This window comes from Haemorhous mexicanus, chromosome 9, assembly GCF_027477595.1.
Source record: "Haemorhous mexicanus isolate bHaeMex1 chromosome 9, bHaeMex1.pri, whole genome shotgun sequence".
Taxonomy (NCBI): domain Eukaryota; kingdom Metazoa; phylum Chordata; class Aves; order Passeriformes; family Fringillidae; genus Haemorhous; species Haemorhous mexicanus.
The window spans coordinates 8,815,201-8,843,091 of NC_082349.1; the positions used below are offsets into that span (position 1 = coordinate 8,815,201).

At 45.4% G+C, this 27,891-nt stretch overlaps 2 protein-coding genes across 3 annotated transcripts; one reads left to right on the forward strand and one right to left on the reverse strand.

Annotated features, from left to right (window-relative positions):
- Positions 1-482: 482 nt before the first annotated feature.
- LOC132330977 (cytochrome P450 4B1-like) lies at positions 483-12,150 on the reverse strand. The gene is made up of 12 exons (XM_059853876.1): positions 11,423-12,150; positions 7,379-7,523; positions 6,691-6,735; positions 6,033-6,160; positions 4,369-4,493; positions 4,102-4,253; positions 3,395-3,501; positions 2,659-2,849; positions 2,070-2,203; positions 1,858-1,922; positions 1,568-1,650; positions 483-1,228 (listed from the first exon to the last, which is right to left on the reverse strand). The coding sequence occupies exons 1-12, from the start codon at positions 11,600-11,602 to the stop codon at positions 1,060-1,062; spliced, it is 1,524 nt and encodes a 507-aa protein (XP_059709859.1). The 5' UTR covers positions 11,603-12,150; the 3' UTR covers positions 483-1,059.
- Positions 12,151-12,521: 371 nt separating this feature from the next.
- On the forward strand, positions 12,522-27,641 carry EFCAB14 (EF-hand calcium binding domain 14). Of its 2 annotated transcripts, none has more exons than XM_059853878.1 (11): positions 12,522-12,800; positions 13,697-13,845; positions 16,845-16,990; positions 18,629-18,727; positions 20,456-20,566; positions 21,136-21,213; positions 22,090-22,281; positions 22,968-23,048; positions 23,894-24,005; positions 24,821-24,952; positions 25,785-27,641. In XM_059853878.1, exons 1-11 carry the CDS (start codon positions 12,625-12,627, stop codon positions 25,958-25,960), a joined length of 1,452 nt encoding a protein of 483 aa, XP_059709861.1. In that variant the 5' UTR covers positions 12,522-12,624; the 3' UTR covers positions 25,961-27,641. The 2 variants fall into 2 exon arrangements, with proteins under 2 accessions (XP_059709861.1, XP_059709860.1); XM_059853877.1 differs by having other exon boundaries at positions 12,526-12,800; positions 21,133-21,213.
- Positions 27,642-27,891: the final 250 nt, after the last annotated feature.

A 27,891-nucleotide genomic window follows, 5' to 3' on the forward strand; every position in this document is an offset into this window, starting at 1 on the left:
TCTCCTGGGCTGTCCCAGCACACCCCTGCAAACCAGAGCCTGCAGGTGAAGGCTGTATGAAGTCAGCTGCTGTCCAACTGCACAGCAGCCTTCTCCCAGCTTTTGGGATTTCACAGTTTGATGTGTGATATTCTATCCCAATAATGATTCCTGCAGAGGCAGAGGACAGCTCACTAGTGTCCTCCAGTGTACCAACTCTCATAATTTTATCAGCTTAAGAAAATAAAATAATACTAAAGATAAAGAGGAAACCCCGCCCACCCCCAGACACACTTTCTAACAATGAGAACTTTAATTGATGATTGATTATTGGACCCCTGGTAAAGAGTTGCCCTTGGAAGGAGATGCTGTGTTTCCTGGGCTGTCAGGGTAGTCTCTTGCTGCTCGTGGGCTTCCTCTCCATCTTCCATTTTTAAAGGATTTTTACACTGCATTTGTGATGAAGCAGGCAAGTACCAGCAATATAAACAACACAGCTGCTGTTGCAGGAAAAATTACTTGTTTATTAAGACAAAAATTACAGAATATTTTGCAGTTTGGGCATGATTTCAGAGCCCAAACTGGAATCAGTGCTTTCAACAAATCAGAGGCCCACTGAGTGTGAGAAGTGAGACAGAGGTCTGTCACAGCTGTCCCCACTGCAGGAGAAGAGGGCTGACCTCTAGGCACTGAGGAAGGTGCTGATGACAGAGCAGGGCTGGAAATGGTCACAGATTTGGCCAGGGCACGAGTGTGAAGGTAGGATTTGGTAAGAAGGAGGCTGGTGGGACCTGCAGATGTTCCCAGACCAGGCCAGGCCCGCTCTTATGGCAGTGCAAGGGGACAGTCAGCGTGGCCGTGCCTGGCTGCTCTCAGATCAGTACCCTGGAGCAGATGGGTCTGTGCAGTGGCATCCCAGACACCTGGGCCTCGCCTGAAAAGGGCTTCCAGCCTGTGGATGAAGCACAGAAATCAGGACTCCTCATTCCCAGATCCTGCCCTGCACTTCTACCCCAGAGACACACTGCCCCGTCATCTGCTCGGTCCCTCCCTCTGGTGAAGGCAGGATGTCTGGCAGCATCAGCAGATTTTCTTTAAATACAGGTGGATCCCGTTCTTGGAGCGAAGGATGATCCGAGTTATTTTGAGGGGAGGCGTGGCAGGGTCAGGCAGGAGCTCGAAGCGCAGCAGGGTCAGAGCCAGCGCCACCTTCATCTCGTTCATGGCAAACTGCTGCCCGATGCAATTCCTGCAGGGAAAGGGAGCAGCTCACCAGCTCCATCCAGTGCTGGGCACTGCAAACCCCACAGCCCATCCCACAGCAAACCCCACAGCCCATCCCACTGCAAACCCTACAGCCCATCCCAGTCTTGGGCACAGCAAACCCCACAGCCCATCCCAGCCCTCCCACACCAGCACACATCCTCCCCTTCTGCAGCTCAGGGGGCCCCAGAGGCACGGGCTGAGCAGGAGGAATTGAGAGGAATATCAGGAGCTCATTTAACTATTTAACTACGTAATTCTGCAGGGCCAGGACTGCAGGTGGTTGTCTCTGCCCATGACTCATTCAGTGTTCAGTTCCCTTTACCTCAATCCAGCAGAAAAAGGCAGAAAGGCGTGAGAGTGCCTGCCAGAGACATTCTCTGGGGAAAAACGCAGAGGGTCAAACACCTGGGAATTAAGAATATGCAGCAAGAAAAAGTGATTATTTAAAGAACACACTACTGACTGGTTTCTTGAGAAATGTGACGCCCCTTAATTTATGAAGAACCCCATAGCAGAGAGAGAATTCTTCTCTCGCGCTAACAGGTGAAGGGTACATGGGAAGAGGCACATCACAAAGGGAAAGAATTATTAGGAGATCAAAAGAAAACTCACCAAAGGATCTTTCCATACATCAGGGTTTCTGTGAATGAGGTAAATGCTTATTGCAGTGATGCTGCCTGGAAAACAATTGAGGAGGAGAAAAGGGCTCACTGACAAAGAAACAAGCCAACATCTGCACAGGCCTGCCTGAACATCTGTGGCAGGGAGGATGCAGCTGGTGCCTGAGAGCAGAGGCCTGTGCAGCAGGAGGGGGATGTACAGACCTTCGGGCAGAGTGCGTCCGTCGGGGAAGGTGATGGGCTTGCTGAGCTGCCGGGACACGCCCGGCACGGGCGGGTAAAGGCGCAGGCTCTCCTTGATGCACATGGTGCTGTAAGACATCTTGCCCAGGTCCTCCCTGTTGGGACAGACAGGCTGAGCCCCACACTCTCCCCACTGCCTGTGCTGGGAGGTTCCTTCACCCACAGCCACCCAGCCCCTGAGCAGACTGCAACAGAACAGAGGGACAATGCCCAGCCACAGCTGGCTAGGGATGCCAGCACACCTCTGAACAACCACTGAACAAGCTCAAGTGCAAAGGGACAGGGAAAAATGAAAAGCACATCTATGATGTCCTGTGGTGAGAAAACAGGAGGCAGCAAAGAGCCGTGCTGGTGGCCCAGGCCCATCCATTCTGGATGGCATCCAGGATGTCCCTTTCAGGGGGGGCAGACCTAGCTGAAGGATCTGTGAAGTCCCTGTGCATGCAGCAACCTTTAGCACCCCCAGCTTTGGAGCCTTGAAGACATTGCTCACTTCGAAATGGCAGCGATAGGAAAAGAGAGACCAGCAGAGGAAATGGAGCACCCTTACCACTGGATCGTCCCCCGGTCCCCCAGGATGCCCTGGATCTCCTCCCTGCAGCGTTGCTGGTGCTCAGGGTGGGTTGCCAGGCAGTAAAAAAGCCAGGAGATGCCGCTGGCTGTCGTGTCGTGGCCCTCAAACATGAATGTGTCCACCTCAGCACGCAGGTCCTCATCAGACAGTGCAGCTCCATTCTCATCCTAACAGTCCAGAGACACCCTCAGTGGCCCATACAAATAAAACTTATATATATATATATATACTACAGTACAACACATACAAATATATATATAACACATACAAATATATATATATATATATATATATATATATATATATATATATATATATATATATATATATATAAATAAGCAAATATCCCAGTAGGGGCCATTATATTCTTTCAGCTATTGCAAAAGGGGTGTGATGATGCCTGTGGAATACATGTAAACAAAATCAATTGTTCACACTGATTTCAGAGCTCCTTTCCCTTTACTTTTAAATCTCTTTCCCCCGCCCTGTATTAAACCACCAGGACTACAGAATCCCTCTGCATGCTGTATACCCAAAAAGACACTGCCAACACTTCAGCAATGGAAAACTGGATCACCTTGACCTCTCTTCAATTGGGTGGGACTGGACTAATTTTTTTTAATGGCTTGTGCAGTCCTGAGGGTCTCTGGTGGCTTGTGGCACCCCTGCAAAGACTGACTTGCTTTTGCACTCTGTGCTCCTTGCCACTCACTTTAGCACACAGCAGAATGTCCAAGAAGTCCAAATGTCTCCTCTTCTGGATCTTTTCAAATTCCCGTTCATCTTTAAGGGATTCCTTTCGCTCGTGGATCACCTTGTCTGGGACAGAAAGGGTTAAAGTTCAGCACGGCCAGGAGATGCCAAGCTGCAAAATTTGAATGCATCTCAAAAAGTCATCCCAAAAAGTCGTCTCAAACTTTGTGGTTTGAATGCAAACCACACTCAAGGAGATGAGCACTGCTCAGCCCATATGTATTTGACCTGTGCTTCTGCATCCCAGGCACTTTGGTTTTTCCAGTAGCATGGCCCCAAATGCCATGGATATTGTCATCCTTTTCTTTGTTCACCCTGGACTTCTCAGCCTACTTTACACACCCCTCATGCATTTAAATCACACCTGGCTTGGAATGGAAAATCATTCTTTGCACTGGTGTTGCCTGCAGTGCCCATTCCTTGTCTCACCAGTTTCTGGCCATTTTACAGGAGAATTTCCAGAGGGCAATTCCTCCACTAGTCCAGTTTAATGACCCAGGAGCTGAGAGATCCCTTTGCTTCTTTTCTAGATCAGATCACTACTACAAGCTGATGCCCTGCTTGGATCTTAGCTCTGAGCCTCTGGGCAGGATTCACTGCACAGGCAAGGAGAAAACCTGACTGCCTCCGTCCAAAGTCTTGGGAGAGGATGCCAGCAGGGAATACCTGTGTGCTCATGAGCAATCCTGCAGGCCTTCCTGAACTGAAACCCATGGGGGCTGAGCCAGTAAATGATGTCATTGTGGTAGGGGAAGATGCGGAGGCGCTGGTGCACCATGTGGCAGAGGTCGTAGACAGCCTGGATGTAGGTGTTTTTCCTGGAGAGAGGGAAATAGGAAGCTTGTAAACTTGGGAGCACAGTGACAAGCAATTTGCCCATTTCCTTTCTGAGCTGCAAATTTCCTGCCAGGGTTTGGGGCAGCCAGCACTGACCTGTTGGTCTGGCAGTCGCTGTGACAACTGAAGGCACATTTCATGATGCTATCGAGAGTCATCAGGCTGACGTGCTCAAAGAGCTCCACTGGCTTCCCATCTGCTATCAGCTTTTCCCACTTATCCTAGGACACAAAGGAGACAGAATTGAGAAGATAAGGGTCAGCTCTGCATGATCTGCAGTCACCTCCTGGTTAAATGAGTGCTCAGATAGAGATACATCCCAGAGAAATTTTTGCTAGTTGCCAGCAAAATCCCAGAGAAGAGAAGTCAAGAGTGGGATGGTTAATATGAGATTTGCCTCAGGCAGCTGCTATTCTTGGATCCTGGTGGTGGTGAGCCTGGCTACAGCCCATCCTGAGGCAAGAGCACCTTAAAGAAGTCCCGGACAGGTGCATTTCTGGGTGATGGGGAGTTACCCAAATCTTTCTTAGGACATAGTGTATTTTTCTGTACAGGAGCAGCATATACTGGGATTGGGTTCCACTGGGTGCCTTCTTGAGCACATTTGAGCTTTGTGCCCAAGACACAAACTTTAGAGCAAGGTTTTCTCTGTCACATGATCTCTGTGCCAGTGTGTTTTGCCAGCAAGTAATACAGGAGCTCTTGCTCAACTCTTCACATAGGGCACTCCTAGAGAAACTTTAAATCCTGCCTCTCTTCCCCAGCAGACACGAAGTGATGATGAATCCTCTGTCCCCTCGAGGCTGTAAGGAACGAGTGGGCTTAAAAGCTGAGAAAGGGAGGGGAGAGAGGAGCACGGTGACATCTGAGCTCCACAGCACCAAACCAGCCTTATGGGGACAGATGCACGTCCGTAGCACATGCTACGATTGCCACCTGGTGGCACGGGCTCAGACAACTGGCGTTGTGCACAAGGAATTTCTAACTCCCAAGCACTCCTGAGCCTTGCAAAAGCTCCCCGGCTCTCCAGCCCCCGGCTCCTGGCTGCTCCCTGGGCCACTAGGAGGAATCCAGCCAGGACCTATTTGAAGCTGCCAGGGAGGTTGGAGTAAGGGAGGTGAAGAAGAAGGAATTGATCCAGCATCCATACTCCTCCAGTTCATATGCACAAAGCCTGGTGTAATTCCTACTGGTTTCCATCCTGCCCAGCACCAGTGGATTGAAGAACAATGCATTTTCACTGTTTATGAGCCATAATCCCTGGCAGGGACTGCAGTCCAGTCATAGGTATGTTGACAGCAAATAATACCCTTTGACCTTAGGTCACAGTATAGCTGTGCTCCAACCTTTATTTTTGGCAGATTCACCAAAATCCTCCAAATAAAACTCAAAACCTGCAAAGTAAATTACATTTATTTACCTCAATTCCTTATTTAGACAAACACCTTATAAGAAGTTGCTGTTGGAACTGAGATCATGCATGGAGTGGCACTAACATCAATCCTGAAATCTCAGCCACAGATCCCAAGGCAGTACCAGAGACACTGTCATTGCAGGGAGGCTCAGCCTGCTCATCCCTTCCAAAGGATGCTCATCCCTTCCAGCTCAAGGGCAGGGATTTGGGGCGACTCAGAAAGATTGACCACCAGGACACAGTGTGTCCTTACAACTACCAGATAAGGAAAAACTCACTCCAGCATTTACCTCCTAACCAGACAGGATGGGGAAAAGCAAACAGGGCAGGGAGTCATGAGTCCTACCAGCATCACGTTTGTAGACTCTGCCATCAGGGCCACATGCGGCTTCAAGACGTCATAGTGAAACCCTGGGGTCAGGAGTTTCCTGTGTTGGTGCCATTTGGGCCCATGTAAGATCAGCAACCCATTCCCTGGGGAAACACAGGCAAGGCATGGTTAGCTGGGCACAAGCAGGCTGCTCTCAGCTGTCTGCAGACACAGCCTCAGCCTGCACGGAGTGTGATTAAATCTGCTATCTGAGCTGCTGTGAGAGGGTATTTCCAAATGCTGCCATCAGCTACAGGGTTCCCAGATCTGAGCAAAGCCCTGCTCACCAAAATGGCACAGTGGTGTCTCTGAGAAGAAGCACCAACACTACTGGAAAAGAGAAATTCAGAACAGCAGATGTATTTTTCATCAGTCCTCCAATGAATTTAAGCTTCCCCCATCACCAGTCTTTGCTATCTATGGACATATAAGTATTTGTACAAATGTTGTGTTTGAACTTTCCTTCCTTGAAAATAAATAGAACTACATAGCACCATTTTCTGTAAATGTAATCATTTCAGGAAGCTTTTAGCTGTAACTCCATCAAGGAACAGGTACAATGCTGTTTATTTATAGCATGTTTTTGGCTGATTTCAGAATCATTCCTTGCAGGCAAAGCCCTGGGAATACATACCAATCCATGGGACAAGGTATTTATAGCTGATGTTATCCTTGGGATCTGTAAAAAAAAAAGTAGAGAAAATAAAATGGTAAATGTTTTAATATCATGAATCCAGGTTTGCAGCTGAAAGCTCCCTCTAGGCTCCCACTTTTGGGTATGAAGCAAAATCAGTGGCATCCCTGCAGAACTCCCAGTATTTCAAGACAAAATAACTTTGTCTCTGCCAGCAGCAATAAAGACATATAAAAGCAGATGCTCACACTGGAAAAAACAAGAATATTGGTAGTCCAAAGTCTGTGCAGCGTGATAAATGATTAACCCTCTCAGACATCACTGTTCAGCACCTTTTCTTCTTAATGCACTAAAGATACTTCTCTGCAGTAGGAGCCAAAACTCTGAACCTAGAAAAAAGCTCCCAAGTGGTTTTTCCTTGCTGGGACCAGGCACTGACTAGTTAAATTTTCAAGGAGCACTTGAAGTCTGATTTTCCAGCAATGGATTTGGAGTCAGGTCAGCCCTGAAGCCCTGTGCCTGAAGCACTCAGGGCACAGCATGAAGGAGTGGTATCTCTCCATGCCTTTAGATGATTTCTCCAAGGAAACCTCTGTGTGAAACCCTGCCCTGCTGTAAATTTTAAGGCTGGCATGGGAAATCTGCAGGCTGGGATTGCTGCTCCCCAGCTGAAACCATAATCTCTCACCTCCTCTGCCCAACAGAACCTTGGCATAGTCAGGATCAGTGATAACCAGGAATGCTGAGAAACTCCCAAACCACATAGGGTGAGCAAGTGGGTACTTCTGGGTCCAGAGTTCTACCTTGTCCAGCACCTCTTCCTCCTTGAGAAACTAGTTCAGGAAAAGAAAAAAGAGAAAGAATATACAGATTTGGAGGGAAAAAAAATTATATCTATAATCTCCCAATACACTGTCTTAAAAGCTCATTGTCTTTCTGAGCACAAAACCAGGTAAGGATAAACAAGGTATTTTTCATCCATGTCTGCAAAGCATGGGAAGTAGACATGTTTGCTACTTTTAAAGCTCCTATAAAATAATTCTTCCTTATCACTTGACCTTAAGCTAGAGAACATCCTTGGGCACCATGATGATGCCTATCAGCTCATATGTGTTATCTGCTCTTTTTCCATGGCCACTCCATAGAAGACAGATTTGCCCCAGACAGCAACTGCATTTTGTGGCATGCAAGTACACTCTCAGTTGCACATGGCTGATCAATTAGCACCCTACAGCAGGGAGAAAATGCAGCAGCCAACAGCATCACTGCTAGCCCCAGTGCAGCTGTGGGAAACCACAGCCCCCTCCAGACATTTCAGTGGAGAAGGCCAGCGTCCAGGAAAAATTGAACAGAATTAGTCCAAAGTCACCAATGGATTGTACAGAGAAGGGAACACTGGTTAATAACATTATATTAAGAATTCATTGATTTCTGGGAATTGAATTTTACAGGCAAGGAAGAGCTGGTGCTCCTGGAAAGATTTATCTCCCGTCCTTGGAAGCTGCAATCTGAAGAGCAGCATGAGCACCAGCTTCCATATCAGCAGCAGTGGCAGGTTCACTCCCAAGTAATCTCTGCTTTATTGCTTTTACAGCTGATGTCGTTGTGTACAGCAAACAGACAAAAAATAAGTGGAAAGATCCACAATCACAGACAGAGGAAGAAAACCACAGAGACAAAGCCATGTAAGATTCTTTTTTCTTTGAAGAGAAACTACTCTGGGCTGATATGCAGGGGGAAGGATTTTGGTAAGCTGGGTCTGACAGAGCTGCTGCTGCTGCTGCTTTGACTTGAAGATTAATTAAATCAGCATACTGGTGCAGAAATCACCCTCAAAGTCACCCTATTGGCTGTATCAAGTGAATATTTGCACAGTTGCTCTGGTGCTGAGTTAGCTCAGCTCAGCTTTTAGTCTGGCTGGTGTTTCTCAACCCAGGACATGGCTCATACTCAAATAATCACCCACATCAAATAATCAGCCACAGGTGGCCTGTCTTGGAGAGGATACTCCTGAGTCATGAGGTGTCTGCCAGGGCCGTGTCCAAGTTCAGCTCCAAGACTGAACCCCCCCTTCCTCACAAGCTGGGGTGTCCCTGCAGCACATCCCATGTGTCTCCCACATTCAGCAGAATTATGAACTACAACCAGTTATTACAGAAAGCTCAACTTTGTTCACTCATGGTCAAGATTTTGAACTTAATAAATAGAACACTCAATTTCTCTGACTTCAGGGATCAAGTTTTGGGGCAAAAGGAGGCAGCTCTCCTCAGCACCCACCCCTTCAGCAAATGCCAGCAGAAGCAGGGCTTGGCACAGTGCCTTTAGTTAAGTGACACCTGAACATGTGAAAGTCCCTTTGATACAGCTGCCTGTGCTTCTCCTGTTGTGAATCACAAAAAACCTAATGGAAAGTAACTGGGAGATGCTGAGCAAGTCTCACTTGCAGAAGTCCTAATCCTAGAAGCCTTTGCATCCAACCTTGTTTTGGAGCAGCACTTTAGCTTGTGCTATCAAGAACCACCCCTGTGCTGGCAGAGGATTGAATGGGTTTATTTGAGAAGAGAGGTTACCCTCAAGGTGAGTAACCTGCTGCACCAAGCACTCCTGGAGCAGAGGGGGTAAAGTTCTGTGAGCTGCAGAGGAATTGAAAGCTCTCACGCCTTAATCATGGCTCCGGCCACCTGGCTCTGCATGAAAGCCCATTACTTCTACTACTTTTTCCCCTGGGGCTTGAAAAGAAAAGTATAAACCCCATTCGGGTCTAAGAAAGAAAGGTAATTGCCTGATCTCATGCTGAAATGCAAGTTTTGAAATGGATCCAACACTAAAAGCATCCGGGAAGAGGCTTAAGGGCATTTTTAATGACGATACACTGATTGCAAATGAAAGAGAGAACACAGGAGCTGAAATCTGAGCATGAGGGTGTGCTGCCTGCAGCCAGAGGGGGCTGGCTCCTCCCACACAGGCAGAAGTGGACAAAGGGCTGCCGAGGGACTGACACCCTCCCTGGGCCAGCAGGGCAGTGACCCTGCTCTCTTCTGCTTCCCACCAACCCCGGCCTTGGGGAGTCAGTTTGGTCAGCTCAGGGCTGGCAGTCTGGGTTTAACTAAGTCGTGCTGCTGCAGTGAGACTGAACAGCTCTAAACAACCTCTTCCCGATATTTTAATGTCATTTCTACTGAGTGATTTTGATAAGCAGAGACTAATACCCAGAGAATGTTTTAAAACAAAGTGATGTATTCATAGGAGATCCACCCTGAGCATGACAAATACGTTTGAGATTTTAAACCGGCCTGGATCAAAATTGGGAAACAATCAGTTAAATCAGCAGAACAGGAAATGTCGGTGCTCTCCCTGAATACAGCTCACAGGTCCACCTTGAGGTGTGTGCAAACTTTGTATTCGGTGTGTGCCCAGAGCATTGCCAGTTTCTTTGCTGGCTTGATGAACTGTTAGGCTTTGGGGAATTCAGCAGTGTTAATCAGCAAATTATTAAATCTTCAAAAAAGGAATTCTCACACAAACATTGTCTGAGGTAAAAGTTGAAACACAAGCAACCTAGGCATGATGAGAGCAAGTGATTGGCACAAATGGTTAAATCTCCTTCCAGGACAAATAGTCACAACTAACAAACAGAATAACACACTTTATTTAATTGCAGTTTTAAAGTCTAACTGGCAGTGTAACAAAGCTCTGAACTGGCCCATCTTCTTGCTTACATTGCCAAAAGACTGCTTGTCCTGTCCAGCACAGCAAAACTGGCACTGCCACAGCACAGAGACAAGTCCTGTGAGGTCTGCTCCTGGTTTCCCAGACACTTTTCAGGGTGCCAGCTATTTAATGTGCTACAGAGGTGGCCACGGCAGGACATCAGCAGAGCCCTGTAGAGGGCAAGGTGATTTTAGGCAGATTTAGCACATACGGAAAAACCTTTTGCATCAGGCAAGCTCGTGAGGCTGCTGCTGCTGAGTTGTGATAATCTGTTTGCCAAGGCATCCATGGTGATCTGTGTGGGCAAGTGCATACCTCGGGGAATAATCATCCCTGACACCAGTGACCAGAACCAGGCTCGCTTATGTATGTGGATTTAGTTACTCATGACGTTAATGCAATTGTAAGAAGATACACGGCCCCTGTGCTGGATGCAATGCTGGTGATGTGTTTTGTGGCTGAAAAGTGGCTCAGAACGATCAACTGTCAGGTTCACCTGGCCACGAGGCCGACGCAAGCTGCCAGGGGAGAGATAGTGCCTCTGGATAACGGGAGCAGCGAGCAACTGCTCAGCATCTGATCAGCTCGGCGCCGCAGGGAGAGCTGCAGGGGCCCTGCCCTGGCTGTCAGAGGAGCAGAGAGGTGACACTGGAGCCTGTCCCGGGACAGAGCAGCGCGGCTCGGCTGCCTCCGGCACCGATGCCAGCTCTCAGCCCAGCATGACCTTGCCTATGCCACACCGCGTTACCGCTCTTTACTTGCGAGCCAGCCACCACCCTCTTCCACCGTGCAGTCCGCAGCAGCCTGCGGAGCTCTGCGTGAGCCATGCTCTTGCTAAGCATCACAGGCAGGGAAAGCACGTTGGTCTGGCTGGGAAAAGGGATCCCCACCTCTCACCCGCCCAGCAATTCCCCCGGACCACGGGGACAAGTCTCACCAGCATCACTCCCACACGCCCCTCGGGAAAGCTGCTCCCCGCACTCCCCCCGCTCCCGGCAGCGCAGACCCGGCTCTCCCCCACCTCGTGGACGTGGCCGAAGAGCCAGTGGGTCGGGTGCCCGGGGAAGTCGGCCAGCGCCCGCAGCAGCTCCCGCCGGCGGTGGAACAGCTGGATGGCTTTCAGCAGCACGCAGGTCAGGCAGAACACGGCGGCCAGGTGCAGAACCCTGGAGATATCCACGCCCAGCCACAAGAGCTTCATGGTCCCGGTGAGAGCCGCCAGCCGCTGCCTCCGGTGTCCCCCAGCGCCCCGGCGGCACCGGCCGCGGCAGCCAATGCGGGGCGGAGAGGCAGGTCCAGAGTCCGAGCGGCTGCCAAATCACGGCAGCGCTTGTTGGGAGGGAAGGGAAAGGAAAAGGAGCATCCCGCGGGAACGCTCCGCTCGCCTCCGCACGGGTTGGGAGCTGCTGCCCGCTCCGAGTCCCCGCCGCCGGCCCGGGCTAGCTCCGTGCCGGGACCTCAGGCTGAAGAGAGAGGGAAAGACCGTATCCTGGGATTCCTCCTCCCGAGGTCTTCATCACCTATTCCTGCCTCACGAGGTCTCACCCTCATCTCCACCCATTCCCATCCCGCATCCCGGCTGACAGCTCCCGCTCTCCTTCCCTGTCTCCCTCCCCGCTGCCGGCACTGTGAGCCGCATCCCAGCGCCGGCCGGGACAGCGAGCGCGGGGAATGCCGCACTGTGCCGGGCTGGCGATGCCGTGCCTCAGCCGAGGGCCGGGTAGCCCAGCAGCTTTGGCACAGCAGGTGGAGGGCAGGCAGCTGCCGGGCAACATCGCTTCCCTGCCACCGCTGTCTCAGCGAGCAGCAGCTCCCGCCGAGACCGGTGGGCACCAACCGGGCCGTGCCCCGCCAGGCCTCACGGCCCCCTTCCCCGCCCGTGCCACCCGCCGGGGGCGGGACTCGAACCCGCGGCCCTGCCCGCGCCCGGCGCCCCGCGCGGGGCGGTCCCGCGGCGGCCAGTGGGAGCGCGGCTTGCTGGCAGGCGGGCGCGGCGCGGCCCGAGCGGCCATGGCGCGGGCGGGGCGGGCGGCTGCCGCGGGGCCGGGCGAGCCGCCGCGGGGCCGGCGGGGGAGCAACAGCCGCGGCCCCGCGGAGCGCCTGTAGCCGCCGCCGGGCCGCAGGCTGGCGAGCCGGGGCGCGCTGGCGGCGGCGGCGGCCGAGGAGAAGGAGGAGGAGGCGGGCGGGAGCCAGCCGCCGGCCGCGCCGCCGCCCCACAAGAGGATGAAGAAGCGGAAGGAGCTGAACGCCCTCATCGGCCTGGCCGCCGACGGCCGCAGGAAGAAGCCCGCCAAGAAGGGCTCGGGCCACCGGCTGCTGCGCACCGAGCCGCCCGCCTCCGACTCCGAGTCCAGCTCCGAGGAGGACGAGTTCGCAGGAGCGCGGGGCCGCTGCGGAAAGTGAGTGCCGGGCGCTGCGGGGCCCCGCTCGGACGGGTCCTGCCCCGGCTCCGCGGCGGGGCGGGTCGGGTTCGCAGCTGGGGCTAAAAGGGGGCGTGTGAGACTGGGGACTGCCAGGGGACACCCGGAGCTGCACTGAGCGTGTCCGACCCTGTTTGGGGATAGAAGTATCATCGGGTCGTAGAGTGGCTTGGCTTAGAAGGGACCTTAAATATCATCTAGTTCCAACCCCCGGCTACAGCCGGGTACAGCTCCCACTGAACCATCCTCTGTCTTTTTATTTTTTTTTTTTTCTGTTTTATGCTCCACGCAGCACAAGTCCTGGTGGACTAAACTTGGGGGACATGCTGGGCACAGTTACCCGTGTGTGTGTGCTCAGCATGGCACCGTCCTGCGGGCTGGCACAGTGCTGGTTTTCTCGGGGACGTGCTGTGCTTTTGCCAGTAAATAAGCTTTGCAGTTAAGTAAGAGCATTAATGATGGGCCTCTGTGCATACTTGAAAGTAAGCATGTCTCAGGGAAACCTGGGCTTTCACAATTCAGAACGCTCTAGAAGTACTTGTCCCTAACATTATGGTAATGCCTTGTCTCGAAGTGTGTTTTTCAAGCTATCAAGCAGATGTGCCTGGCATAAGTTTATGTCAGCAGAGCAGGATATTTTAGTAAAGGAAACCTGACAGCTGCTTTTAAATACGTTTGATGTGCCTACTGAGGATAAACTGAATAGAGCCGTGACCTGACTTTATAGCCTTATTTATTCCTGAAAATGCTCTTTGTTAGCCCTTGTCAGCCAAAATGTATGCTGTTACAATGCTGTCCCTTACTTTGTAGCATTTAAAATAACACTTTTCTAGGCACTGCTGTATATTCACAAGCTGTTACTTTGTTTTCCGCAGGGGAGACTACCTGCGGTGCTGCAGGTTCTGTTACCCTTTATGTGCGTTTGTCATTCTTGCTGCTTGTGTGGTCGCGTGTGTTGGCTTAGTCTGGATGCAGGTGGCTCTCAAGGAGGATTTGGATGCAATAAAGGAGAAGTTTCGAACTAGTAAGTATGAATGTAACTACTATTTCACATTTTCTTTGGGCAGTATGAAGAGCTTTAGTTGCTTGCCTGCTCAGTCAACGTCTGAAAATACTGAGTAGACAAATAACATCTGAATTGAGGAGTGCTCTGAGCCAAGAACACAGACTAGGTGAATGCTAGATATTCTTGCCTGCTCTGTATCTTCTGAGGAGCGGGGTCACTGGACTGGGTGGGCCTGTGGTTGCTTGTGTATACATTTCTAAAATTCCTGACTTTGGTCTTCAGAGTGCTCTCTTCCAAAGAAAAAGTTCTGATCAGACCTGTCAAAGCAGTCTAGGGAATTCTGAAAAAAAAAATTAAGAAAAATTATGGTCTTGTCTTGAACTCTTATAAAACCTCTGATACTTGCTATGGAATTACTGCCATTTGAATGTTGCTTCAGTACTGTGTTTTCTCTCTGTATTCTCTGAATGTTTATTTTGCTTGCACTGACCTGTTCTTGTTCAACTTTTACGTTGGGTCATGTGTGGTATAGAGTTAATGTTAAGTTAAATGTGGTGCAGAGTTTAATACTTTGAAGTGGGGAGTTAGGATGAAGTGTTTTGCTTGTAAAACTCAGGTTTTGTCCGTCCATGTCGGGATTCCCACGTCAAGATTTTCAATATAATAATTTCTGTAGGCTGAGGTAGAACAAATGGTGATATGTGCATGTAAGGTATGCTCTTGGCTCTCTACACCTCACCTCTGGACACAAGATGTGTTTTGGTGCCTTATGTTAGTAGTGTTTGAAATCCTGTGTAGATTGAAAAAGGTAAGCAAAGGTGTTACCTTGGTTGTGATAAAAGAGGCATTGAGGAAGTGCGTGTAGAAATTCTTTGGTGTTGGTGTTTAGGTGTTCCTGTTCAGGCATGTGAGGTGGGAGTTGTCTGCCAAGGTGAACAGGCTGCCTGGGTGTGAGAGAATTGCTGATAGATGTGCTTTTGTATGAACTGATACTGAACTCAACAAGTTAGCTGTAGTTGCTGTCCACCAGTTCTAGAGGATACCTCCAGTTCCAAGTGTTGCTTTGTGGCTGTTTCTGTGTTCTGGGTCAGCAACTGCTGCTCTTTGTGGACTGCTCCCCTTAAAGGGTGTGCTGCTGGTGAAAGTTTTGCACGAGGACAGCATTTGTTGGCTTTGGTGTAGTTAAGTTTCATCATTCCTGTTCAACACAGAGCTCTTTGTTAAAGCAGCTGTTCTCCCTGAGCGTGTTCTCCCTGTCTGGCAATTACAGATGGCCTTGTTTTCCTCTTAATAGCTCTGGTAGAAAAGCTGTGCATTTAATGCTTTGCCTGGTGATAAACATGTCACATTTCCTTGCCATCATAATACCATGCCTAGGAGCTGGATGGGAGCCTCATAATGAGGCACAGCATTTAAATACAAGAACAAAAAAACCAGGCAGCAAGAATACCCTGGTTCTCAAAGGTAACATTTTGCCTTGGTGAAATGTGTGGGTGAGCAGAGAAACAAAGGCAGGTGACCCATCTGTCACACAGCAAGTTTGGAAAAAGAACCTTTCTCTGAATCTTCATCCAGACTTTTTCCCCCATAAGAGCAGGTGTTTGTGACAGTATTTGGTTTGTTCTGCCATCCTTTGCACAAAGTAAGCATGGGATGAGTGCTTTTTATAAACACGACTCCTTTACATCAAGTATGTTTGGAACAGGAGGAAGTCATGTAGTGTTTTCCCTTCAGTTGTCACCAATGATGCTAAGAACATGTGGCATTTAACCTTCCTAGTGCTGCAAAAAACTTCAAGTGGAGTCCCACTGTTCACAGTGAGAGTGACAAAATGAAAAATAATTTGTCTACAAGAGCCTATGAAAACATGAGATTTAGTGTGAACTGCTTGTGTCAAATGCAGAAATTAGTTCTCAGTCTGTTTTGGCTAAAATACACCTTTCAAAGTCTTACTTACCCAGAAGTGTTGTTTGGACCTTGGCTTGATCCAGTGCAGATTTCTTTGCACCTAGAAAGTATTTTTAGAACTTGCCTAAAGAGAAGTGAGGTGGGTTTCTGAATATGCACAGGTTTCCAGTTTTAGGTGTTTGGGCTTCTCCTTTTGACTGGATGGGTCACACTTGGGAGTTTGTCCTGGGATCTGCCAGCTACACGTCACACAGGTCCCCCTGCTCTTGGCAGTCCCCTCTGAAGAGGGCTGATTGTTGTGGAGCCTTCCAGTGCTGCCTTACAGGGTGGACGTGCAGATTTTGGAGAACTCTGTCATCTTCGTCTCAAAACCTTTGCTTATTTGTTTCTCAGACTTAGGGATTTAGGATTGCCTCACAGCACAGCTAAACAGCTTAGTCACTGCAGATCTGGAAGAGCTGCATTTCTGAGGCTCACTGGAATTGCTTTCAGCTGCATGTTTCCCCTTTCCTGTAATATTAATTGCAGTAATAATTGACTTAATTTCCAAGGACCTTGTTTACTGATTTGTTTACCAACAGCATTAGTGCATGAGCTTATACATTATTTTTTCAGTTTCCTTCTGTCACACAGAGCAACTAATTACATTAATCTCCTTGGAATTCACTTCATTGTCAGCAGCCCCTCCACAGGCTTGAAAAGGGCACTGAGGTTCATTTCACCTGCCTCCTTTGCCCTGGGACTGTTGGCAACTCTTTATTCACAGGCCCATTACTATTTCATGTTCCCCTGTGGAGGTAATGCAAAATAACTGCACTAAATAAAGACCTGCTGAGGTTTGCCAGAATGACAGGACTGTGCAAAGTGTTAAATTTAGTACAGTCTCTCTGGGTTCTCTCTGCAGATATTGGTACTCTTAAAACAAAAAAATAGCTGTCATTCTGGGCAAACACTGAATCCAGACTGGCAATAAACCTGTATATAGAAACCATTATTGCCTTCTTTCACTGTTGTAGATGTTGCTGCTTGTAATTTGTTTTATGCCTTTTAGTGTTATTTTCCTGGATTTTTGTTTTGGTTTGCTTTTAATTATTTTTTTGTTCTTTTAGTGGAATCTAATCAAAAGACATCATTCCAAGAAATTCCTAAACTGAATGAAGATTTGGTGCAGAACCAAAAGCAGCTAGAGCAAATTGAGACTGGAGACCTGGGGCTGAGTAAAATTTGGATCAATATCACAGAGATCAATAAACAGGTGAGAGGGAATCAGTCCTTGGTTTTGAAAAATAATAAAATATTCCATTCAGTTCTTTTTAATGGAAATTAATTTTATCTAAGGACTTCTGTGGCCATATACGTAGCTTTTATTTTTAAAGTTCAAATAGAGTATAAACCTCCTTATAAACAAGCAAAAAACAGCTTGAGCATCCAGCTGGGCTGGAGACTGATCACAAGAGGAGAAATTGCATAACCAGTGGAGGGAGTTCAGGCAGAATTTAAAAGAACCCAAGAACTGTGCAATTCTTAATTTTCCTGCCAAATAGTTGTGATGTTTATGATGGGAGATTTGACATTTCAAATTTCTGAGAATGTTTTGTAAGTGTGGAGAAGAGTTACCTGACTCAGAGCAAGCTCCTGTTGCTATAAACTAAGGCCTGGTGTCCTGTGAATATAAAAGCTGCTAACACACACTCAGCCTCTGAGCTGCTGTAAATCTTGGCTCTGTTGATGGGGCTAGAACTAAGCCACTTACCAGAGAGCTCTTTGCTCACACTTCAAATGCTCTGTTAACTCACACTTCAAATGAAGCATCCAGCAAGGCTTTTACTGAAATTTCTGCCCCTGGAGGGTAAAAGTTCAGAGCTGCTCAAGGTGAATGGTATCAAGACTGGTATCAAGACGTGTGTGTGGGGGGAACTCTTCTTGACCCAGGTGCTCTGGTTTAATTTGTTAGAGTACTGAGGTGCCTGCTTAGATTGATTTTTCTTCAGTCCCTTGTGGTGGTTAAGTGCTTACTGGGGCACATCTGAAAATTTGATTTGCTTTCTTTAGCATCTCACTGTTTTAGCTACAGTTATTCTGGCTCTTCATGAGACTTAAAATGCTCTTACCTGCACCTGGCTGTTAAGGATACTTGCACACGGTTCTTGCAGGCCCTCAAGTTACTTCAGGATCTGGTTACACTCTGAGCCTGATCTTCGGGGGATCAAAAGTTTCTTGCTGTTTTTTTTTATCTGTGAATTGTTGGGATATGCTGCTGGGAATAACCTCAGCTGGTGTTCACAGCTGTTAGCTAGAGAGTCTGCATGCCAGCTGGTTTACATTGATCTAATGTAAAATTAGGATCTTTTCCTCAACATGCAAAACAATTTTGGTTTTTAACCAGAAGAAAGTGAATTTTAGTCTCTGTTCCACTTGTGTAGCAGAGGGTTTGGATGATAGGTGCGACTTTGCCCATCGCTCAGCTGGAGAGGTTGCATGGCTTTGCTGGGTTTTGCCAGACAGGTTTTGTTGCTAAGTACAGAAGTTGGTGGTTTCCTCCACATGAAGACTGCTTGCACAATTTTTAAAGTCTTTCTTGGGTAACAGCCTCTTTCTAAGAGGATGAATGTAAAACTGGCAGAGGATACCTGACTGAAAAGGAGGGTTTTCTGTGGCTTTCATTTGGTTTTAAAAAAGAGTTAAATAAAAACTTGCTCTTTTGCAGGAGGCAGAATATGTTTAATGTAGCCTAGGCAGGATTTCTAACCTAGAGACAGGGGTGGTTTTTGTATGTACATGTATAATTTTGTGTTGTCTTATGTTTTAATGTTACACATTAAGCCATCAGTATAGGGTAGGTCAACATCAGGATTGTGTTACCTAATTCTAAGTTCTTTTTTTTTGGTTTTAGATATCACTATTGACCTCAACAGTAAATCATCTCAAAAACAATATAAAATCTGCTGCTGACCTGATTTCTCTTCCCCTCACAGTAGAGAAACTTCAGAAGGTAAATTCTGTAAATGTGGCTATCACTAAATGTGTTCTGTGTGTTAAGCTGCAGCTGGGTTCTTGGGGACAGCACTGACAGCAGGAGCTACCTGAGTTGCAAGGAATATTTGCCTCTCCTGTCTTTAAAATTTGACTTCATAAATGGCATGGTCCTGTGATGATGTGTAGTAGGTTAAAAATTTAAAGGCTTTGTTTGTCCCTTTTGGAGATGCATTTGTTTGTCTTATGCTGTCCCATGGGTACCTTGGAGCTGATCTTTCTGGTTGCTTTCCTTCAAGTTGCTGATATTAATATCACATGAGACACTTGGATAAAGTTTTATACCTGCATGCAAATATGTGGTTTGTTTAGCTTTTTAAATTGGAAAACAAACTTTATTGCTTTCTGTTAATATGATGTCTGACTGTGTGCCTTACTCAGCATTCTTTACCAGAGAACTGTCCTGTTTATTTAGGTTAAAAGAATGGCTTCTTGAAATGTGCCTGGTTATTCCATGGCAGTTCTGTTTATTTACCAATAAACATTTATGTTGGGCTAACACCTAATGTTAGTCCAGCCCTTGTGGCATTATAGGTTGCCACATCTCATTTCCTATCCCTACAAAATTAATGTATAATTAACAAGAGAGTGATATGCAAAGCAATGAGTGTGGTTTGGCTGATGGGGCTGCCAGGATTTCTCTTTCTGAGAGGAGTACAAAGCTGTTCCCTAAGCTCCTTATTGGCTGCTACAAGCAGGCTGGATTTTCACTGTGTCCTAGTCAGAAGCAAGTCTGAAGGCATGTTGTTGTCAGGAGGAGTGTGGCCAGCAGGACCAGGGCAGTGATTGTCCTCCTGTACTGGGCACTAGAGAGGCCACACCTTGAATCCTGTGCCCAGTTCTGGGCCCCTCAATTGAGGAAGGACATTAAGGGGCTGGAGAGGGTCCAGAGAAGGACAGTGGAGCTGGGCAAGGGTCTGGAGCACAAGTCTGAGGAGGAGAAGCTGGGGGTGTTTAGCTTGGAGAAAAGGAGGCTCAGGGGGGACCTTATCACTCTTTACAGCTCCATGAAAGGAGGTTGCAGCCAGCTGGGGGGGGGTCAGGCTGTTCTCTCAAGTGACAAGGGATAGGACTAGAGGAAATAACCTAAAGCTGTGCCAGTGAAGGTTTAGATTGGATTACAGGAAAAATTTCTTCACTGAATGGGTTGTCAAACAGTGGAGCAGGCTGCACAGGGAGTTACTGCAGTTGCCATCCCTGAGGGTATTTGAAGGACATGGATAGGAGCTTGGGGACGTGGATTAGTGGTAGACTTGGCATTGCTGAGTTAACAGCTGGACTTGGTCTTAGAGGTCCTTGCCAACCTAAGTGATCCTATGACAAGATTGCCTTTCTTATGTGGGATTTGGTTTTCTTGAGCCTTTTTCCTTGTAGGTACCATTCCTGGAAATAAGGATGCCTGTTGTTGTTAAAATCCTGAGGGATTACTGAGGGAATTCCTCTTGGGCAGTGGCTTTTGTCCTTAGTGCTGGAGGGTGCTGAAGGTGTCCTGAGGTCCTCCAGGTTGCATTGGGTGTAGTTTACAGTTTTGAGTGTAAAAATCTTCCAAATTCTTCAATGTCACGTGCTTGATTTTGTGGCAGTCTGCCTGCAGTTTCACTAACAAAACATTGTGTTTAGCTGATTGGTACTTTGGGACAGTGGAGTTTGGGGAAGGCTGAGCTTTCTGTCATCTTTTTTATTGCAGACTGTAGCCAACATAGGTAGCACCCTTACCAGTGTGGCTCATGATGTTGAAAATATACAGACAGCTATTGAGGAATACAAGAAATCCATAGAAGTACTCCAGAATGATGTGGTAAGAAAAATGCACTGCTTTCACACTGCCTAATATGAAGCAAGTTAAAGAAATGCTTGAAGTTTGGGGATGTCAGAATATCTATATAGTTTGTTGGTTGAATTAAGAATCTATGTGAGGATGAAATGACAGACTGTCTTCAGCAGAAACTACTCACTGTGTTTATTCTGACCTCTCACTTGGCATTAACAAACTGAACTAATAATTACAGTTTTTGAGCTAAACTGCAATACCAGAATTTTTGCAGATAAAATCTAAATTAGACACATAATTAAGCTTGATTCAGTCAGTGGGTGCTCTAAAAACATTGCAGATATGGCAGCGTGTATGGTAGCAGTGAAATGTGTATCATAATACTTCATTAAATGGGAAAGAGTTAATTAGGGGGGTTTAATGAAAATAAATTTGGACCTTAAGTGTTTAACTATTAGCCTAGTTAAGATACTGCTTGCACAGCAGACCTGAGTGACTGTACTTGTAACAAAACATCCTTAGCTACAGTCTTCCAGTTATTAACCACTTATTCACAGGGATTTTGTAACGCAATTTTCTACTTCTTTCCTTAGAAGGAATTAAAACAGCTGCCTTCACTTGCTTCCACTGTTGTGCCAAGGACTGAGGGAAATCAGACAGAATACTGCAAAAAGGTATTTTTCTCCCTTGCATAAGGAATTTTGGTACAAGTGTCATGGATATGTAACTTACTCATGTGTTTTGCAGTACTGTAGTGTGCAAAAAGTATGTTTTTTATCAAGACAATGCAGATAGCACCCTTTAAAGCAAATAATAAGATACTTTTGCTCTAGTTTGTTCCTGTGTATGTGCAAACAGGAAAGTGCCCTGGTCTGAGAATGGGGTTTTCTTGTGTTCTGATGAGTGAGGAGTAAAAAGAGTGAAACCAATATCTGACAAATTACAGGTGTGCTTTGCTAAAGTAAATGAAAATAAGTTAAAGGCTTTTAGTGGAGTGGATTTTATGTCAGGTATTTGCTAATCTGAGCAAACTTGGGAGTGGCATGTACTGAGTCACTCTCACTGTAATGAGGTGTGGAAAACAGTAATTCAGCAACCAAAAAAAAGAAAAGAAAAAGGTTAATGTGTAGGTGTTTAGCTGAATGGTTTGGAACAGAATGACTGCACTTACTTACATTTAATACAGTCAATATCTTCTTCAAAAATGAATCCTGTATATAAATATGCCCTGTACATGCTTTCTTGGGAAAAAATCATTGTTGTGCTTACAAAGCTTGACCTGGAAAATGAGATGAATAGGCTTTCTCTGTTCACTGCACAACTGAAGTGATTATATTAACAACAAAGAGGTAGCCCTGGGGAACAATCTCAGTTTCAAACTTTTAGAAAGTTAAAATAACTTTCTGGAAGCTTCCAGTTGGATGTTTTCAGTGGTGTCAGTGGAGAGCCAGCCTGAAGTCTGCTCAGTTAAACTGGGTCAGTCATGTTGTTAATAGCAGGAGTTGCTGCAGAGGTTGGGTAAACTGACACGTGCTCTGTTTATATTTCAGGAAAGCCAGGCACTGCATGCAGCTTTGGAACAGCTAAATAATACTGTAGTGGTGTACCAAAAGTTGAATGACATCAAGCTTCTAAATGTGGATTCAGCCATTGGCAACCTCAGCCGGAAAGTTACGCTGTTGGAAAACTCTCCCCTGGTTGTGAAAAATCTGGACAAAAGAGAAAACTCATCCACCATCGTGGTAAGTGTTTGACGGCTATGGGTGTCTCCTCAGGCTACTACTTCCCTTACACTGCAGATATAGCTTTTCAGAGCTAACTCAAGAAAGTGTCAGAGTGAAACTTGAGATACTTAGGAGTTCATTTATAAAAGGCTGGAGTTTGTTCCTGAACAGATAACCAGCATTATGAGTGTCTCAGAAGCAGTATTTCATCTCTTTCCTGCAATATCTACAGGAAAGTGTCCAAAACACTATGACATTTAAGAGCTGAGTGGTTGTTTTATGAAGCATGTTTCACAAACTGAGCTGTGTTTTAGGAATCACTCTGGCATAGATCTGTTAAGACCCACTGAGGAGCTAAGTGGGACTCTGCATTTGTTCAACAGTGGTTAAATTCTAGAAAAACCCAATAATAAAAAAACCTCCTAAATAAGTTCATAAATTCTCCTTCATAAATTCTTCCAGTGTTTTCTGTGGGCCACGCTGGGGCCAGTCTGTGAGAACATGTTCTGTATGTTTAGCAATAAAGGCACATGCTGACGTTGCTGTGGTAAATTATATAACCCATTTTTATGACTTCATGTTTATTCTATAATGTATCTTCCCCGGTTTATCTCTGCTTAATGTTTACCAAATTTGAAAGAAAGAAACTTTGTTGTAGAAAATAAAAAGGACATGAATAAACTCTGCTCTGTTTTTTTCTCTAGGGGAATAATGCAACTACCTCTCTAAAAGTGGAAAATGAAGATCAACTAGATAGTGAAACTCAGTCAAATAAAGAACTGAAGGTAAAGTAAGGAAATACAAATTACACTGGATTAGTAGAGCATGTAATTGTCTTTCTAAAGATGTTTAAATGGACCTTAATTGAGCAAAGGTCTGCAAAGAGGCACTAACAGAGTCAAGGACTTGCTGAAAGCCCCTCTCAGTAATGGTCCATCACTGGCTGGGAGTGAGTATAACTGAATGGCCAAACTGTGGGCTGGGGATAGGAGGGGATGCTGCTGAGTTTAGTTTCCATCTGCTGGAAAGAAGGTGGGTGAGTGAGCAGGCTGCACTGTCAGTTCTGGGCTTGCATTGATGTGAACTCAACCTGTCACTGGGAATGTACCAATGAATAGAGTAAGGGAGCTGCAGATTAAAAAATATGGGGGTTTTATTTTAGCAGAGATGCAGTGGCTCCTGCATAAGGTATTCACTACTGCAGACAAACCTTTGAAACAATGAAGCCGTTTAGTTAATGTATAAGTGTTCACTCCAAGTATGCTTGACTGTTTTATATTACAGCTTTCCAGTGTCTTGCTCTTTTCTGTAGGAAATAGAGAAAGTAAACATCAGATTCTTTTGAAATGAGTGTATGCAAAATAATTGCCTGTTTTTCAGGTTGAGGTACTGATTCTGTTGTTTTCCTACAGACCATGTGAATTTATTCATTGTATCTTCCTATAGGTTGTTTGTTTATTTATTTATGTATTTATTTATTTATTGTTCTTAAATCTTGTTTTTAATTTTAAACTTGATCAGCCTGGATACCTCAAAGTCAGTCAAAAGTACTGACATACTACCTTTTCTGGTCTTCTGCATTTACTGAAGAGGTGCATTTTAAGATTTTTTTTTTTTGGTACATATGCAGGAAGCAGGAACTAGAGATCCTCAGGTATCAAAACTAAAAGAGACTCTTCAGCTGATCAGTGCACTCACAAGCAAGTCAGAAAATGACAGACCCATTGAGGCATCAAAGAATGGTAAGAATGTCTTGTAACAGTAATCATGAACCTGGAGGTTCCCTGTGTAATTCAAAGAGTAACTAATTAAGGTGGATAATTAGACTGTTCCTTAAGATTTTGATGAAGGCTTTTTTAGTTAAAGTGGTAGGAAACTGAAGTTGCTAAACCAGAAAACTGTGTATGATTCCAAAAGTTTGAAGGTGACTTAAAAAGTGTTTGGCAGGATTCACGTGGATCAGTAGCTGGTGTTTGAGGGCAGGCCGTGATTAACTGTAGAAATTTATACCCAGTAACATCTGGTTTTGCTTTTTTGATATGTAAGTGTAACAGTGAGGAAAGGTCTCTGCCTCTGCTGACTTCAGTTCTGCACTTTGCTGAACATCAGATTTTTAAATACTTCTTTACAATAGAACTGTGCTGCTTGTTCATTCCAAGCAGGTGCTTGGAAATTTACACCTTCTTGTTGGGGAATATTGGTATTGATAAGGTGAAGGCAACCCAGCTGGGCAGATGCAATTTGCTTAATGAAGCATCTTCAGCACCCTCCGAGTGGGGAGTAGAAAACACTCCCAAGTCATTCTTTGTATGGGAGTTTATAAATACACACCTCCTAGTACAGAATGGAAGATTAAAGCTGTGTGACTGTTCTTTCAATTAAAGTAAAAAGGGGTAACACTGCTACATTCTGAAATATTGCAGCTACAATATTGCTACATTCTGAAATAGTCTTATCCCTTAGAGCTACAGTGATTAAAAAAAATCAGTTTTATTGGATTTTTATTTGGTGTAATTCTGTGGAATTAGTAAGACTAATAGAAATTGTTTTGTAACAGTTGAAAGTAGCCAGAGTACTACAGCAAAGCCCACAGACCTTTCAAGGGTGGCTTCAAGGTCATCTGGTGACAACACAGAGAGAAATGGGCAGCTGAGCCATCTGTCCTTAGCAGGAATTTCCAGCATCGAAGGTATGTCCTTTTTAGGCTGACCTTTTCTTCTGAGTATTTCATGTAAGTGTTTAGGAGAGGATAAGTATAAACATTCTGGGAGGTGTGAGGTCAATTTTAAGAGCTTGAGGACAATGTTTTGGTTTTTTTTTTTTTTTTTTTTTTAAACAATTTTAAAAAAAAGGAAAGAAGAGCATGTAAAAGAAAGTAATATTTAAGCAGAAGTGTGCATTTTTAGTGAATTATAATTGATTATAATTGTTTTGAGTACCAGAGTATTACATTGAGTGCCCCAGAGACTGTAAGAAGAGTCAAGGGCAGAATTAACATGCTGAAGGAAAAAGAAGTAGCTATGAGTGTGTATGTTTTGGGGCTTTTTTCTGTTCTGTGTTTTATTTTTTTTTCCAAGAGAACACTGCCTGGTCAGATGAATGGTTTCTGGATCTTGCCGTTCAGTCTCTTCAGCTCCTGAAAGGGCAACTCTTTGCATCAGGAAGTGAATAGACACTTTTCCCTTTGTATCATCTATCCTGTTGGTATAGCAACAGTCATTCAGAGCTTGCTTTTGTGGGGGATAACTGCATCTGTATGCAGTTAGTGGTTGTCAAATGGGCTGTTAGTTGTAGCCCGAAATAGGGATTTACTTTTTACAGATTTAGTGTAATTTAATCCAGAAATGTTCATGCTTTTTTCTCCTAAACTGTTACCAGCATAGGAGGCAAACTCCTCACTCAGGGATGCTGTATGTAATCACTGGGTACTAAGAGACAGTGTTGTGAAAGTGGGAAAGCAGCTTATAGGATATTCCTGTGTACTTAGAGGAGCTGTTTCTCAGTCCTTGTTCTCTTTGCAGATCTTCAGAAACTGTTTGAAAAAGCACCTGCAGATGCTGATGGAAAACTCTCATACAAAGACCTTCAAAAGCTGTTTGGCACCACGGCCCAAGAGTCACAGAGCTTTAAGGAGTTTGACACAGATGGAGATGAGAAATACACATTAAAAGAACTGAGATTAGCATTAGGTCTATAGGGTATATGTTTAGGAGTGTGATGTTGGTGGATGTTACTGTAGCTAAAGGAATCTACAGGACATGAAAAACTATGGCTGCACTTTCCCAGTGTTTTACTGATCTTTGGAGCTAAATTACGTACACATTGCCACCTCTTTTTTTCAGTTGCATTTATTGAAAAGAAATTTACAAATTTATATGTCGACAGGACATAATATTGGGACTTTGTTAAAATCCAGAAAATTCCCAAACTTGGAAACATTTTCCTCTCGTTATTCCCTTTTCAAGGGAATTATTGCTTATAATTTAAAATGTGTACATACTAAAATAAAACTATGGTTTTATATTTCACTGAAATTTGCCTTAAATTAGAGAGCTGCACTTTATGTAGAGCAGAAGGAAAATCTGTCTTGTGAAGATGGGCTGCTTCTGCTTGTAAATATTTGAGATAGAGTAAATTATGCATATTTAAGGAGAAGTTGTGTCAGGGGCTGTGTTGGTAGTAAGCTGTTTGTAATGAGAGACTGAGCCTGGAATGGGGGTTTAAGAGATTCAGCTAAATTTTTGATTTTTACTGACTATATCCATGAATAAATTTGGCCTCAGTCAGAGGAAAGCAGGAAGGGTAAGTCATGCCCATCTATAACAGGATGTATTTTTAAAGGGAAGAGTTGAAAGTGTTTTTATATCATGAGCCTACAGGAGCAATTAACTTGTCGAGAGCTTGAGTTTTCACTTCAGCGTTGTTTAGGCTTTGCTGTGTTGCATTCAGGTTATATTTTGTGAGATGAGCCTGTCTATTTATTTTTTTTAAATGAACATATTTAATAGCTTTAATAGATGCTTAAGAGGTAAGAGCCTATAGTGCAGCCTGCTGAGCAGCACCTGAGCAGTTCATATCTCAGTGGTGCTCTGATACACTCCAGGAGTGTGAGCAGGTGGGAAGGCCCAGAGAACACTTGTGAGCTCTTTCCTGGCTATTGTGACCGTGATCCCTTCTTGGTACCTTTATTTTTTGTCTCCTTGCCAACAGAAGGATGTAAAAAGCTGTGTAGGCATGTGCAATCACATCATCATTCTGTACTGACACATGGTTTGTAAGTGAGGTTTCCTTACTAGAGGAACTTAGATCTGCTCGTAGTAGTGGATATAAACTCAGAGTGTATTTATTACCTTCTGGAACATTGAAAAATGACTTTTGCAGAGGGGATTCTCTCTTGCAAGCTAGATCAGGGCCAAGTTGGGTGATTTAGCTCACAAATATCACTGATCTTGTTAAGAGTTTTTTGCATGATTAGTGAGTTGAAATTTCCCACCTCGCTGAAACATCAGCTTATGAGGAAGCCAGTTCGTAATTGTTGACTTTTATATTACTTTAGACTGGATGTTTTATCAATAATTGTATTTTGGAAGTATGAATCAGCAAAGGAATGTACAAATTGGAGCCCTGTTACCCATTTCCTAGGCTTCTTTCACTGTTGCTCTTCTATCCTGTTTGGGTAATGCAGATGCCACCCAGTACCAAAATGCTTTTGATGTGACATTTGAAAATGCCGTATTTAAAAACAAAACCAAACCAACCACCCTTGGCTTCAGAGAGGACAAGAAGCCAACACTTGCTTCTTGCCACTTCCCATACCCTTTTATACATTACTGTATAAATCCTTAACCAAATAAAGAAAAAAAAGCAATAAAATGTAACCATTCTGATATTTTATTTGTACATAATGTATCATAGCCATATGCCAGAGTTTGCAAAATATTTTTGGAAGTTTATTTGTATGAAATTTAACTTTACCTTAAAATTTAAAAGATTATAGTACTGCCTTGTGAATCTTTAATGTTTTGTTGCAGTCTTTACTTTCAGAAGGCTTTTTAGCAGCAGTAGTGAAAATGCCAGCTAGACCTGATGTGTGCTGTTGCACTGCCTGTGCCCAGGGAGCTCAGCTGG

Bases quoted from the DNA above. Each gene is read 5' to 3' on its own strand.
- LOC132330977 (XM_059853876.1), bottom strand. From the start codon at position 11,602: ATGAAGCTCTTGTGGCTGGGCGTGGATATCTCCAGGGTTCTGCACCTG. The intron at 2,204-2,658 runs GTAAGGGTGCTC...CTGTCCCAACAG, and splicing joins GACCGGGGGACGATCCAGTG to GGAGGACCTGGGCAAGATGT. The intron at 1,651-1,857 runs GTGAGTTTTCTT...CTTAATTCCCAG, and splicing joins ATGTATGGAAAGATCCTTTG to GTGTTTGACCCTCTGCGTTT.
- EFCAB14 (XM_059853877.1), top strand. From the start codon at position 12,625: ATGAAGAAGCGGAAGGAGCTGAACGCCCTCATCGGCCTGGCCGCCGAC. The intron at 18,728-20,455 runs GTAAATTCTGTA...TTTTTATTGCAG, and splicing joins CAGTAGAGAAACTTCAGAAG to ACTGTAGCCAACATAGGTAG. The intron at 23,049-23,893 runs GTAAAGTAAGGA...GTACATATGCAG, and splicing joins AGTCAAATAAAGAACTGAAG to GAAGCAGGAACTAGAGATCC.